The sequence below is a fragment of the Taudactylus pleione genome, unplaced genomic scaffold (genome assembly GCF_031769625.1).
Source record: "Taudactylus pleione unplaced genomic scaffold, aTauple2 ptg000117l, whole genome shotgun sequence".
In the NCBI taxonomy this organism is placed as follows: Eukaryota; Metazoa; Chordata; class Amphibia; order Anura; family Myobatrachidae; genus Taudactylus; species Taudactylus pleione.
The window spans coordinates 18,093,589-18,109,961 of NW_028284519.1; the positions used below are offsets into that span (position 1 = coordinate 18,093,589).

General features: G+C 44.0%; 1 protein-coding gene across 3 annotated transcripts in view; it reads right to left on the bottom strand.

Annotated features, from left to right (window-relative positions):
* ZNF423 (zinc finger protein 423) overlaps nt 1-16,373 on the bottom strand; it is a 287,251-nt gene that overhangs the window by 192,803 nt on the left and 78,075 nt on the right. For all 3 annotated transcript variants that reach the window (XM_088471879.1, XM_088471878.1, XM_088471881.1), the window contains exon 3: nt 11,820-12,008. Coding sequence is in view for 1 of the 3 variants with exons in the window: in XM_088471878.1 (XP_088328004.1) it covers nt 11,820-12,008 (189 nt within the window). In the remaining 2 variants the exon portion in view is untranslated. The remainder of the gene's footprint in view (nt 1-11,819; nt 12,009-16,373) is intronic.

The following is a 16,373-nucleotide window of genomic DNA, read 5'->3' on the forward strand; positions in this document are numbered from 1 at the left end:
CTAAACAACCAAATTGGTCCTAGATCCCTTCCTGGGGCCAAGGGATTTCCTTTCCCTGCTGTTTTAGTATCCATCCAGCTGCAGTTTAACAAAAACAGGGATCCTAGTGTACAATTCAGAATGCAAGATGGAAAAAAGTAATAATCAGTTTAGGCACTGACTGGGCTTATTTTAGAACATGTCTCAGGTCTGTATAAACTATTATTGCATACCTCAGTGCAATAAAGGAACGAGAGTCACTTTTAGACTTTTAATAAGCAATTTATTATCTCTAAAGCAAGTCTACATTTCACTTCATTGCTACCTTGCCATTTAGAACATAAAAGATTGTCTACATTTAATCATTGTACACGAAAATACAGGTTTACAATCCTTGTTAGCATGAGATTTCATTCACTTTAAACATCCACTGAAAATACATACAATAATGCACAATTACTATGATGTGACAGATTTAATGATTATGTTTAATTACAATTCACAATTTCACAATTTAAATGGGACAGACCCAATTTGAAGTCTTTATCCTGTCATCCCACCCTCAAAGATCTGTCCCGTGGGAGGCATGTCCAGTTTAGTGCTGCTCTGCTTAGCGGTTTCTGCTAGCATCTGCCACTGATACTCACAGCACTAAAGGGGTGAATAAGGGGGCTAAACTAATCAGAAGTGCCAAGACATTCATGGGGATGTGGCCACGCCCCCATCTTGACGTTGGCCACACCCATACGCCAATTCAAGGATCTAAAATGTTCTGAGGTAAGGTTTCATTTGTGGATTTTGAGCCCAAGCTAGTCTTCACACTTTCTTCAAAAGGGGCATTGCTCCACTGTGTGCAAGGTATTTGGTGATATACAGAGTCGAGTCACATTATTATGACCACCTCCTACATTTGACGTTGGCTGTGCGTAGCCCATGAAATAATACGTCACATGCAGTGCGCTGGCTTGGTGGGTATATAAGGTGTGCGATAGGCCGTCTGTACACATCACTTTTTGCGGTCATCGATAAAAGGGGCGAGTTATCAGAGTTGCAAAAAGGGATGATTATTGGCTTTCGTGCCAAGGGTGGCAGTATTTCTGAAACAACGCAGTTTGTGAAATGTTCGCATGCTGCTGCGGTGAAGGTGTATCGTGACTGGACAAATGGCACCATTGCGAATGACAGAAGTGGAAACTGGGGAGCACCACGTGCCACTGATATGAGAGGTGAACGTTGGCTACTAAGGTGAATGAGGGCCAACCGACACGCTACAGTGGAGCAACTCACCGTCAAAAAATGAACCTGGGGGCCACCAGACATGTGTCTAAAACAACAGTTCCACAACCCTGCTGCGAATGGGGCTCCGAAGCAAATGGATGGTCACTGCACCTATGCCAACGAAGTAGCATCGATGGAATAGGCTTCTATTTGGACACCTGTATCTGAAGTGGACCTCTGCTAATTGGCGAAGGGTTGCCTTCTCCGATGAGTCACATTTTCTGCTTCATCAAACGGATGGACGTTGGCGCATCAGACGAGAAACATCGGAGAACAAATACCCTGCAACCATTGCTGAAAGAACACAAGCTGGTGGTGGCAGCGTTATGGTCTGGGGAATGTTTTCATGGTATTCTCTGGGCCCACTCATCCATGTGGAAGGCACCCACAACTGATTTGGTTATGAATACACATCCTAGCAGAGCACGTAAACCCATACATGCTGATTGTCTTCCCTGAGGCAGATAGAATCTTCCAGCAAGACAATGCGAAATGTCACACCGCAAGAAATGTCCTACGAGCACGACCAAGACTTACAAGTACTTCTATGGCTCCCTAATTCCCCGGACTTAAACCAAATGGCGCATCTGTGGGACCACCTCAATCGTTGTGTTCACTCTATGGAGACTCCACCACACACCCTCCAGCACTGTGGGATGTACTGCAGTCAGCATGGCTCCAGATACCTGTGCCAACCTACCAGCACCTTATGGATTCACTCCCAGCCAGTCTAGCTGCTGTCTCATGCTGCACACAGCAGTTACTCTGGCTATTAGCTGGTGGTCATAACAATGTGACTCGACTGTGTATTATGCAGCGCTGTAATAAAAAAATAAAAAAAACTAGAAATACACCTCACACATCATTTGTGTTAGTAAATGGAAATACAAGGATGAAGTTGCCACCTTGCATAATAATGACTTGTAAACATGTCATTATTGGGTCATCCTACAAAATGGCTGCCTCTACATCGTGTAGGTGAATTTTAAGAATTGGAGGGAATTCTGTGAATCTAGCAAAGCAAGATGAACTCTCTCAGGGGTGAATTCAACTGTTTGTGCCAGTGGCTTTAATTACTGGGTGCCCGAAGGAGCAATTCTCTTGTTGCTCCGTGCGTGAGTGATAGCCCTTGGAGCCAGCATTTCTTCTCGCACCTACTTGAAGTGGCAAGCAGAAATGGGCAATAAGTCCTGGTTTTGGGCACTCTAACCAGGATTGTAGATGGGTTTCGCCACTTTATGCGGCTAAACTCTGTCTCTTTGGGCGATAAAAGCATAGGCGCCCAAAAACAATTCGATATCGCATCCAATCTCAAGTCACTTTAGGAATAATTTAACTTTTCATACTATTATCCTTGCACTTGCACTTGATTCAGAGATGTACGCTAATGCCGCCGCGTCTCTTTGTACTCAGCGGCTGTGCGAATTTATGCAAATACCACAGCCCTCGGGATTTGTACTGAAACGTCCACAGACAGCAGTGCAAATCCAAGCGGTTGCTTACAAAAATGCAGTATCGGTCGCAGATCCTTCGGTAATTGACCGTCTGAGTAATCCTATGGCCGCGGAAACCAAGACGCTGGAGCCAATTTAACAGCGTACGGGACCCCAGTCATAGACACGCCACAAGACGGTCATGAAACGCCTGCATTTGGGTCGCCACCTCCCTGCTGCTACCCACAAGCGGTCCCTGTCTGTCAATCACACTGACGGTCAATAGTCGCCGTGGCATGCGCAGTTTACCAATAATCTGACCACTGCATAATTATCGGCTTTGCGTACATTTCTGAATCAGGCGCCCACAGTCCAATTATTACACAGACTCTACCTAGATTAAAACAAATGCTAAATACTGGATTTACGATATTATTTCAGAGCTGCTTGCTTTGGTCTCTTTACCAATCTGGTCCTTTGAAGGTATGTCACTACAACATCACCAACAATTACAGCAAGCATCAGCTGACAGACAGAGCTGCATGTCCCATAAACCACTGCTCTGGCTCATAAGCAGCCAGTACAAATGAGCCCACAGTGAGCTCAAATAACAATATTTGAAACGCTGGGACAAGTCAACACCCTTTGCTGTATACATGATTTTCCAATCTGCTAACCAATTACCTCATCATGCGGTCAGCAGCACAAGAGGACTTTCAGCTCATCCACAGGAGCATTTTCTCCGGTTGCATTCCGAACTGAAACGCAACTGGAGAAACCCTCCAGGGAAATAGCAGGGTATACAGATCCATAGAGCTGTGTACTGAGCCTCCTATGCTGTCCACATGAACAGCAATGTAATATTCTTACATTGAGGAGACTGCGAGAAAATGATGGTTGGTCACATTACATCAGATCTCTGGAAACTCTGCACTGAGCTAATACTGCTGGCTAGAAAGTAGCGTTGCCCTATGTTGCCAGTAAACATCTACCGAAAAGTTCAATTCAAATGGCATTCATTTATTGGTGCATAAATAACACTGCATGATATCCAACACGCCCTCAAAGCAAAAGGCTCCGTCCCTTTCTGAAATATATTTTTTATTAAGAGGTATTTATATAGTGCACACATATTACTCATTACCCAGTGCTTTTACAGAGAATATTTGGTCATTCACATCCGCCTCTGCCCCAGCTGAGTTTACAATCTATGGGCCACATTTAACAACGATGCATAACCCTTTTAGCACTCGCTAAAGTTCCGTCATCCTTCAAGTATTTTACAAACAGCAGCAACCTTAGATTACCGCTGTTTGTCACTGCATTGCCCTTGCCATCTTTAGATGAGAAGAGTGATGCGGTTACCATTGGCAATGGGGGCCCAGCAGAAGCCTTGTCGGCTTCAGAAACCCAGCAGCAGCCTTTCCGGCTTCAGAAAAGCCATCCAGGCACTGCCGGGTCCCCGCCAGTTTAAACAGTCAAGCACATGCGCAGACTGACTGTCGCACATGAGCATGACAGAGTAACCAGTCACTGGGAGAGGAGGACCTCACTGACGACGAGGACATTGCTGGACCTCCCTGGCGAGGTAAGTAATTATGAATACCTGTGGTATAAACTAAATATGCCACTGGTATTGAAGATCCTTGTTAAATGGGGCCCTATATTCCCTACTACATGTACACACACACAGTGTCAATTTTCATCATAAGCGAATTAACCAACCAGTATCTATTTGGATTGTAGTAAGAAACTGGAGAGCCCAAAGAAATCCAGGCAAGCACAGGGAGAACATACAAACTCCACACTGATAGGGCATTGGTGGGAATCGAACCCAAGACCTCAGTGCTATAATGTAGCTACTAATCTACACCAAATGAAAAGCAATTTGTACCATTGTGGGAGGGAATCCAGTTAGCCGCGATAAGTCGCTTGTTTGCAAAAAAAAATCGCTTATTGTGCAAATTTGTACTTGTCGCGCTATCCTATTAGCCGCGACAAATTTAGGACAAAGTACTAGTCAATACTTGTGGTGGAGAATCTAGAACATGCCAAGCGTCTCATGCCATTTGGCGCAAAAACGATGGATAAAATAAGGACATGTGTAGGATGTAAAAAAGAAGATCTAAAGATCAGCTTCTTCTTACCCTAATTGGGTATATAAGCTAAAATGAAGACAAAAAAAAGGTGTAGTTGCATTTAAAGTTAAATTAAGTCCTTTAACCCCGCAACTGTCTACGATGTAGCCTCAGCATACTAAAACCTAGTACTACTTTATGAGCTTATCCTTACAACTGCCATGCTAGACATGTTATTGAAAGTATTAATACAGTTCTACCACGAGCAGGGTCAAAAAAAAGAGAAGCCCAATTATTACGGCCAGCAGAGACTGGTAACTCACCCTATTATCACCCCCAGGCTCTCGGCTCCACAGACGTGTTATTGCTTCTTGTGTCACAGACACTGCCACTGTTAAGAGCCATGATTATTACGCCAGTCCTACCTCTGCTATCAGAGGCTCTGAGGGGGGCCAGTCTACTTTATATCTCTGCAAAAGAGTATATTACTTTGCCGCCTGCAGTGGGAGGTGTATTAGTAGTGACCCAAAAGGCCAAATTTACCAAAATCCAGGCTCCCCAAAAAATTATTAATTTTGCAGGATGGGTAAAAACACAGATACAAGGTCACTGGGACATCAATTCTCAAAGCCACGTGTGTAATAACTAGAACTGCCATTTGAAGACTATTGGTAAACAGGACAAGAAATCCAGGTCAAGAGAATTTAGCAACAGATTAACCCTTGCAGGATCGAAAATAAAAACGAGAGCATCTACAGTAAAAATGCAGGGGAGAATAAGGCATATCTATACCTTACTAATTATATATCATTATTGTTTACATATGTGTGCTTTAAAATAACTTTTTACTGTAAGTCAAGTAACATATCTGAAAGTTGTATTAAACAAAAAGCCTACTGTTAAAATACAAACCTAGATAGAACATCTCTGTATTGAGATTCTATATGAGCTGGGCCCAGCAAAAGAAAAACCTCATTAATACTAGTTTACCATTAACACAACTGTGTAAACTTTATGGGGCCCAACTCAATTAAGTCTTTAAAAAGAAAAAAAAAAAATCATAAAATACAACAACTCCATTTTGCTCACACCTCCAATATTATCATCATCAATATCTCAAGGAATCGTTGAGAAAGGGCTCTAAGGAATCTCGTAAATATATGAATCTGCCCCAATATGTTTAAGTTACTTATACCCTTTTCACACTGCCAGCAATAACCCGGGATATTGTGCAGTGTGAAAGGGCCCAGTTGAAATAACCCGGGGTGAGCGACCCGGCATTTCAACCTGGGTAACGAACACGGGTTCAACGAGGCTCGCAGTGAAGTGTGATTGGGTAACCCAGGTTGATACGACCGGGAACCCGTTCACAGCATAAAAAGAGCCGATGCTTCGAGATGATCTCACCTCCAAGCGCCGACCCGGCGCATGACAGTGGTGACATCATTGACCAGGCAATAAGCCGGGTCAGGCCTCCAGTCTGAAAGGAGTCTCAGCCGGGTCGCACCCGGGATGGACCCATATACAAAATCCCGGGTGTGACCTGGTATTGCAGTGTGAAAGGGACATTACAGAGTTAGGAACATGCCAAGGACACCACATGCGAAACAGTTGAAGAGCAGTGGTTACCAGCACTTTTGCTTGAGTGAAGGCAGTAGAGGTGGGTATGGTGTCATTGGAACCAATAACGTCCAATGACGTGCAGTGAGGTCAATGGCTGGGGAGGCACACATTGAGATGGGTCTGAGTGCTGGGAGCCTGTGTCTGACCCTACTCACTGTAACTCTCCACCCACTACACTTGTGTCCACTCATTCTCCTACCTGCATCACTGTTTCTTCTCTTGCTGCTGCTGCCGACTCAACTCCGATCTCTAAACAGCAGTGCACTTCCTGAGCACATGACACGTCCAGGGTGTACATCAGTGCTCAAGGTACGACCCCATACTCAGAGGCATGCCAGCTTACTGCATACAGAGCTGGGGCCCCTTCCCCAGCTCTGCAAGCAGTGTGACTATACAGAAGCGAGGCTGAGCTGTTGCTGTCTCATCTCTCGTCTCCCTGCAAAGCTGATGAGTGTTAACTATAAAAATTATTACAATAAACAAAGATTTTTATAAGTAATAAATATCTTCTTTGTATTCTTCTATTTTTATATAAAATCTCAGTATGACAGGGGAGGCTTAGCACGTCCCTGGTTCCATCTCTATATCCACTTAAATTAATTTTTTTTGTTTACACTTCGATTAAAACATCTTTTGATGCCAATGCTTAAAAGGGTTAATGGTTAAGTACTGAGTGCAGCCTAACAAAACCCATGGCGAGAAGACATTCTACAATCAACAGCGATATCACCCAGAGTTTCAGAGAAACAAAAAGGAAACAGGAAGTATTTAGATGTTATTTCTGGATATTGGGCGGGGTGGATCAAGGAGAAAAATGCGGTCAAACCCCGAAAATGCGGGTTTGACCGCATTTCTCAAATGCACCAAGTCCCGGAGTGCAGGTTGCGGTGAGTAACGCTATCTTCCTGATGGTGTTTGCAGAGTGAAGCCTATGGGCTTCTATGGCTGAGTGCTGATAGCAATCGAAACCCTACCTGCATGAAAGCCCCCCCCCCCCCCCCGCGTCACCTGCGCAGAAGGATACCGGAGGACTTCTGGGTCATAGACCCGGAAGTCCCTCCATCGCAAAGAGCCAGTCTTACCATCAGAGCGGTCCCTCGCAGGGATAGTCATGCATACCGGCATTACCAACGCCGACATGCATGCGATGAACGGCAGAATGCATCGCATCACCAGTGCGATGCGTCAGGCATCCCACACAGTAACTTAAGAAACATGGCTCAGGCCATGTTAGCACTAGGTATTCCAAATTCCATGGCATAAGGGTCTCCCCTATGGTGTATGCAACCCTGGTCATCAATCACCTCATAACTTTGACAAATGGCACTGCTTCTCCTCTATACAGCACCTATAAACCCCACAAGTAAAGACATATCAGGAGAGATTTACAATACACAGTGCAGAGCGAGCTCATAGCGGCATTAGAAAGCCTCGCTTCTTACTACATCATGTGCTATGTGTCTGCGGTAGCCATGGCAGTCCATGACACAGCACAGACGGTGTAATGGTTAGCATTACTGCCTCACAGCACTGTGGTCGTGGGTTTGATTCCCACTACGGCCCTATCTGTGCGGAGTTTGTATATTCTCCCTGTGCTTGCGTGGGTTTCCTCCGGGTACTCCGGTTTCCTCCCACACTTTAAAAAGTATACAGGTAGGTTAATTGCCTCACAACAAAAAATATCCCAATTGTTTGTGTGTGTGTGCGCGCATGTGGTAGGGAATATAGGGTGGAATTCAATTGTTTCTACCCCCCTTCGCACCCGACGGAGCCATTCAATTGTTGCTCCTGTCGGACGCGATCAGCTGCCAGCGCCCCATTTCAGCTCGCAGCCCCAGCAGGGTGCGAGCTGAAATGTGCTAAAAGTGACCTGTTTGGGCGCCCAAACATCAGTTTTCGCGGTCGCGCCAAGCACTTTGGTCGGGGGTAGCTGCCTTACGTGGCTAAACCCGACCACTTTGGGCGCGATCAGCGCTAAAAACAGCAGCAATTGAATAGCGGCCCGCGACCTCCTGTCACTTTAGACGGGAGATCCGGACCGCGTAAACCATTGAATTCCGCCCATAGATTGTAAGCTCCACTTGGGCAGGGACTGATGCCAATGGCCAAAATATTCTCTGTAAAGCGCTGCAGAATATGTGTGCGCTATATAAATAACTGGTAATAATAAGAATGACACGCAGTACGATTAATAGCATATTTTTTTCAAGGCTTTGCAACTTTTAATATTTCTGGCTTTGCAAAGTTTATAAGAGAATTGATTGTGCAGATAATCTTCTTTCCTGTACTGTACTCCTTATAGACACTTTTCATTGCATTCTCATACACTCTCCGAGTTACTTTCATCTGTTTTGTAAAATAAGCGCAACCTGTAACCCAAGCAATAGACTGAGGTACAGTACATCTCTACAGGTAGCTGTGCAAAATCGCCTATATAATCCAAAGTAAAACGTATAGGGAAAATGCATAATTATCCCATTAAGCCCCTTAATTGTTCAGCAAACAGTATCAGTTGCTATATTTATTATTTGCAGAAGACCACAGACATAAGAATTAGGAAAAGAAGAGTAAACCCTGAGACACGTAACATATTGCAATGTTTGTGCATCTAACGGACAGAAGGAAGTGGATATATTTGTGGTCCTATAGAGGATGCGTTAATAGCCTTGCAAAGTCTGAGTACAGCAGGATTTACCTTTGCTTAGTATCCCATTGGAAGCCATTAGCTCTATTTTATTTCAATGCTGTTTTTTAGGATGATCAGCACAATTATTCTCTATATTGATCGGGAGGTCGTTTTGGGCCAGTACTTAAAAAGCGGCAAAGGCTCCTGTACGTTTAAGGTGTGCACGGGAGCTTGTCCTCCAGGGTCATTTTACTTGGTAAGCCTCAGCTGAAGCAATTGCACTATATTGTGTCAACTTAGTCTGTGTAACAGTAATAAAATCACAGTAAATAGCTGCAATGCTAGTAGTAACAATGCATCATAATAAGGGCTTATTCAACTTTCACTCAACATAAAGATGTGAATCTGCTTAACTTTCTGATAACTTTTTCTCTATTGCAATTGAAGAGAAACACTGTCAAATTGAAGCAATGATACAGTGCATCGTAATACAGCCAATTCAGATTTACGGTACTCTACCAGTACTATACAGCTGTGCCCTCATATACTTGTACTTTGAGAGCGATAGGGTGTGAGATGTCTGAGGCAACACAGGTAGCTATTCCCATGCTGAATACTTTTTCATCAGTTTAGCTTCTCAGTACATATAGCGTTCTAAAGGGGGGGGGGGGGGTGTCACGTCCGGGTCCTCTGTAGCTGAAGGGGAAATATGGCTTCTCAGTACATATAGGACCTCATTCAGACCCGCTCGCCTCATTCAGACCCAAGCGCCTATGCGCTCGCAAGCAGGTCAATGGTGGGGCAATGCGCACGCGCTGTGTGCGCCATCCCCGGAGCAAGTTAGACATTTTCTCACTCCTTGGCTTGCTACAAAAGGGGCGGCTGTCGATGTTGATCGACAGCTCGCCCCGTTTTGTAGGCGTGGTGGTGGGGTGGCCAGGCAAACGGAGGCGTTCCTGAAGAAACGCCTGGCGTTTGTAGGCGGCCCTACTGACATCACCAGTGATGTCAGTAGGGAGCTTCCTGCTCTGTTACAGCAGGAAGCTGCTTGGGGTTTGCGGTAGACTAGACCCGACCCCAAGGGTCTCGTCACAAGCCCCGATGGTCTCGACCATCACCTAGTCACTTGCTAAAGCTGTGGGTGGTAACCCACAGCTTAGCGAGCGGCCAGGAGGCCGCCTTTCAAAAGAAAAGCGGCCGCCCCATTCAGAGAGAGCGGCTCTGAATGAGGTCCATAGTGTTCTGGGGGGAGCGTCACGTCCGGGTCCTCTGTAGCTGTAGGGGAAATATAGCTTCTCAGTACATATAGTGTTCTGGGGGGGCGTCACGTCCGGGTCCTCTGTAGCTGAAGGGGAAATAGGATCATTGCAGGGACTGTAGCAGCGGACGCGGGTAGTCAGGGGCTGTGCTTTATAGCAATAGGCTGCACAGTCCCTGCCCTGCACGAAGGAGGAGGTGTAGTAATGTGCTTAGATTTAACTTAAGGACCACACATTACACCACCTCCTTCTCCGTGCAGTGCAGAGGCTGTGCAGCCTATTGCTATAAAGCACAATCCTTGACCAGCACCTTTCAAATGTTTTGGTGGGTGAAGGGCGCCCCCTTGACCCCCCCTTAGTTCCAATGCCTATGTTGTGGCACTAATCAAGCTGGATTTCTGCTCGCACCTCAGGACGGAGCAAGCAGTATTCCTCTAGTCGCGGGTTTACAGGGCATCCGCTGAATAGCTCCGGGTACTCATTCCCGGAGCTAAACAAACTCTTGTTCAATTGCATTCCCCCTATGTACTTAGGACTAGGGGTTTTTTTGGTCTCTAAAAAATTGCTATAAAGTCGAAAATAAAGCATAACAAAGCATGGTGTGGGTCACTCATATCAAAATGCAATGCATAATATATCCCGTCCTATGCCAGTACACTAAGTGGTAACAAAACTTCTATTCAAAGAAACTTCTTCAGTCACGATGTTATTCTTTGGTGCCATGGCATCAAATTGAGTAAAAGCTTTCACAGCATGAAAGCTTTTAAGAGTTTTATAAATGTTTCTTGCAAAGTATTACGGTGCTGAGAACCTTTACGTCACAATGTCTCACTACTAGGACATCTATACAAAATGTGGGGGGCTGGCAGAATGGTTACTATTTTCTGTGGAAATAGAGGATATAGGTGGCACCAGAATGTCAGTGGCACATTATTAAATCTGTGTATAGGACTTCAGGTTATAAAAAGAAAATTAAATACTGATATACGAAAGTACTAAAACGATGAAAACACAATAGTTAAGAAAAATAAACAATATACATAGCACACCAAACTGAAATCTTCCATCCATTACATACACAATTCTAATTATACATATATATATTATATATATATATTATATATATATATATTACATACACATAAATACTAAATATATCTTTCTATAGAAAATACTTATGTACACAGTATGTGTTTGTGTATATATATATTATATACACACACATATACACACACGTACACAGACTTATACACATGCAAAATACACACATGTATAATCATAAACACATATTCATGGTATAGCCTTTAATTATTACAAAAGAGGTAAAAACCTAAAGTTTTAAGGGTTAAAAAAATGAGGCTGTGATGAAAGATAGCAATGGATTTTCAGCAACTGATGGGCCTAAGGTAGAGCAATAAAAATGACATTATCTGTAAAAGATGACATGATTAATTCGTTATTCTCGCTTCAGACCCCCTACTGCTGCATTGTCCAATTACTCAGCTAACCACCTGTCAGACCTGCAAACTTAGTTTGGGATTACCTCCGAGGCAGTGCTGGGTCCGGTGCTCCGTCAGCTCGGCCAAGGAATCGAAATCCTGCTGGCAGTTAACGCAGGTGTAAATTGACTCGTCCTCCAGCTCCTCTTCCTCAATCCTCTCTTCCTGGCTGGTCACGCTGTTACCATCTTCCAAACCTCGTCCCTCTCTCTCTGCCTCCCTTCCAGGACCACCTGCAGACACAGGAAGAACGTAGAGTAATAGTGTTGTCTTTCAGAAAACACCATAATTACTTTTAGATTTTTTTTTTTTTTTATCCCTCTAACTTTAGCAGAAAAGTCACTTACTAGTCGGCAAGACATTAACCATTTTGATCACAGATACACTTTAAATTATAAATCTACAACTCAGCCGTTCTATGAACAGATGGAAAAATACTGAGGGCCAAATGTAATAGGGTGAGAGTAGAAAATAAGAGAGTTTAGCAGTAAAAGCTGACGCTATTTAAACTCGGCCAATGTAATAGAGTCCGAGAACATGTAAACTCACGTTTTTAGATTAAAATAAACTCTCACGATTTAAACTCCGATCCAGATGTTTTCCCATTTGAAGATAAAACTCGACCAATGTGAAATTTTACTGCTAAAACTTTCACATTTTCAAGACGCTCACCCTATTATATTTGGCCCAGAGTGTCATTTTGTTTTATAGATCAAAAGGTAAATCCTAGTATCAAATGCTCTAGCTGTAGAGGTTACTCTATGCTGGAAGTATGCATTCTGAATATAAGCCTTGTAGCCACAACCTTGCTTATTACCACAGATGCAGGGGACAGAACTACTGAAAGTAAAAGAAAGTTTGCAACAATCAGAAAAAGACTTGACTGGAAATACAGAAAAATACAAACCAGGCCGTTCATAGAAAAATAGGACTAGAATGTGGGTATTTTTAACGTATTAACCATGATTCACATTTATTAACCCCAGAAAAGTAGGCACTCTCTCTTTAGAGCAGTGTTTTTCAACCACTGTGCCACAGCACACTAGTGTGCCATGAGCTGTTATCAAATGTGCCACGGTGGTCAGGTCAGCGTACTTGTACTGCAGTGTGTTTTATTGCTGAGGAGGCCAATATGTGCATATTTTTATGTGGAAGCCAATGTTTTTATGATTTGTCATTGGTCACACACTCTGCATCGCCGGATAGAGTGCCTTAGCAATTTTCAAATCTTGTGTAGTGTGCCTAGAGTTAAAAATCACTGCTTTATAGCATCGATCAAGACTGGCAGCCGAGCATACATTAATAGTAGACGCAGACGCCTATTAAAATGAATGAATGATAAAAAAATTATATATATATATATATATATATATATATATATATATTTATATATATATATATATATATATATATATATATATGTATATATATAGTGTGGCAGTATCACCAGAGGTGGCACTGGTGAGCAGCAGATTCTGTGTGGGGCAGGGGCGATCCGCCCACACAGACTAGAAAGGCATTGTGGGAAGATGCCTAATGGCTGCCGAGTGAACTCAGCCCAGGGAGGACTGAGGCAGACCAGTCAGACAGAGCTCACTGTGCTAGCAAGCCAGTGAGGGCCAGGAGGCCTGAGCCTAGACCTGTGAGATACAGGGGAGGCTATACAACTCTGGGACTAAGCTATGCTACCTGCATGGCCTGCAGGCCAGACTGAGAGGCGGCAGCCAACAAGCTAAGGAAGCTATACCATGCCAGGAGGCCAGTGTCCAGTCCTGCATGTGGCAGGAAGGACCACCAATCTCGGAGACTGTGAGAGACTTTCATGCAGAGTAGCTGCTTCTGTAGAGAGGGTTCAAGAAGTGAACTAGTGCCCTAAACAAGGGCTAGGTTTGTTTATTATTTTTCTGTTTCCTGATTTCACATGCTGGAAGTAAAACACCACTTATGTTTATTTAACTGGAATGCTACGTGTGGACTCTAATTCTGCACCTACTCACTGCACCACTGAACCCAGTCTACCGAGCTAATTAACCCCAAGTATCACATATGGTGGAGAATGCAGGCATAAAGATTCCACGCACACAGGTTTACGCAAAAAGATCTGCACAGAAAGTGGATTACAGCAGCTAATGGAAATATGGATGTTTACTGCACCTGCATAGTGGACTCAACAGTGCAATGCTCATCAGGCTGGTGAGTGAAGATAAGTCTGTTTAAATAAAAAAAAAATTCTGCAAATGCGCACTATTGCTGCAAGTATATGGTCTGTGAAGAGAAGTGTGTACTTCCTTAGCATTGGAAGGATTAAAAGAAATTGTGTGGTTTATCCTGGTGAATTGCTCATGCTCGTTAAATCAAGGTGTGGTACTAAGAGAGCAGAGGTTCCGATTGAAAGGCTATTGAGACTGCTTGATACATGCTGGTAACTGTAGTGCCACATGAAGAAAAATATTTTGCTGTGTTAAAAATTCTTATGAAGACAAAGTGTGATACAGTGAAAACAAAAACAAGTTGTTCCTGTGTATTTTTTGTGCCAAGAATCATGGGAAACAAAAAGAAATATTCTAAAAAGTTTCATTCTCAATCTAGAGAGATGAAAAATCCGGGCTGGAGTTTACAGTCTGAATGTGAAGAAAGTCGGTTACACGGAAGGGATTTAAAGCAGTTTCAAATCCTCTGTGGTGAATCCTTTCAAATTGATGGGGTAAACAATGTTATTACGTTGACAGAGACATTTACAAAAGCAGAATAAAGATGTCAGTGTGTGTGTGGTCAGTGTATGGTGCAAGGTCCGTCTAGAGAGGACTATGTCAGCATGGAAAAAGTTGACTGTGTGAAGTTTACCGTGAAACACTTATGCGCTATTGCGACCAGATAAGCGACTTGGAGGACAAGTCTACAAAAGAGAAGCTTTTGCATGCACAAATTGAAAAGACGTTACAGAGTGAGTTGTCATCTTTGAAAATGGCATTTGAGCAGGAAGAAATAAAAAACATGAAGTTCTTAAAGAGACAGACCTCAAATTGGCAGCTATGTCTGAACACCTTGAGGAAGCTAAACTTTTCCAAGGTGTTACAAAGAATGAGAATGATGTGCTCCTAGCAAAGAATGTTGTATTAGTGCAAGATATTGTTGAATTGCAGCAAAAGTGTGTGGTACTTCAGCAGGAAGTGGAAGAGTTGAAAGAATGTGTCCAGAGACATCAGAGTGATGCAGAGCGCACACAAGTGAAAGTGGTGGATCTAACTCTGGTGTTAAAAGGAAAAGACTAAGTTTCACTTGTGTGGACACCATTAAAGATTGTGAATTGGAGAAAAGTTCTCTGGCTGAAGAGTTCTGTGAAGTAAAAGAGAAGTATCTCCAGATGCTGCAGACTCACGCTCAGTGGGAAAGTGACAGTGAAAGAAAAGAGATGGAGATGGTCCGTCTTGAAGTCAACTGTAAAGAGCAAGTACAAACTCTCCTATCAGATTTAGCTGCAGCTAGAGCAGTTTCAGAATGTCTGACAGAAAGAAATGTATTCCTGAAGGAAAGTCTGCATAAAGCTGCAAAGCAAAGTGAATCTTTGGAGAGAGAACTTAACCTTGCCCATGGCAGGGCTTGGAAGTTGCAAGAACAGAAGAAGAACCTTGAAAAAAGTGTCTAAGTACACAGGACCAGTTGCAAAGATTCCAAGCGGAGAGGAATACCAAAGAACTGGAGTTGCCATGTGTATTAAAAGTGGCAGCGTCTGAAATAGTTGTACCAAAGTTGGGAAATTCCATAAAAGTCTGTCTTGTAAGAGTGGATGAGATTCCTTGCAGTGACTTCCAGCTTAGTGATAGCTGAAGGTGTGAAGTGCTCCCAAAGAGACACAGGTCCAGATGGCAAAACCGTGTCTGAAGTTGATTATAAAGAACTGGCGTATACACATGGTGATCACATGACCTGTCAAGCAAAGGATCATCATGTACAGAAGTCTAAGGAGATAGTGATGGCTTCAAAGGATGAGACTCTTGTTGCCGTGGATTCAGGGCCTGATTCAGAGCCGGACGCTCTGACCAGAGCGCTCGCTCTGAATCAGGGCCCTCCTACCTAAAAATGGAGCGGCCTCCTGGCCGCTCGCATAGCTGTTGGTGTCCACCCACAGCTTATGCGAGCGACCAAAAAGATGGTCCATCGGGCTTGCGACGAGACCCTGCAGTAGGGTCTCGCTGCCGCAAGCCCAGGAGTGCTTTTGGCTCTATCAGAGCCAAAAGCACTCCCACTGACATCACTAGTGATGGTTGCTGCCCAGATGGTAGAACGCCTCCATCTGGGCAGCAACACCCCCGGCCCACCCACCAAAGGGGGCGTGCTGTCACTCACCATCGACAGCACGCCCCCTTTGGTGCGAGACCCATAGCGACAGCTTGGCTGTCGCTATGCGGGTCTCGCACATGACGGAGCTCCCTCCGTCGTGTGCATGCGCACTAGGGCACCATCGACCCACTTGCGAGCGCTCAGCGCTCGCGAGCGGGTCTGAATTAGGCCCTCAGAGTGATGTGAATGTGATGCAATCACAGTTTTGCAGTGCAAAGCAGAACCTTAAAGAAGGTTAATTCTGAGAGTCTTGTGAA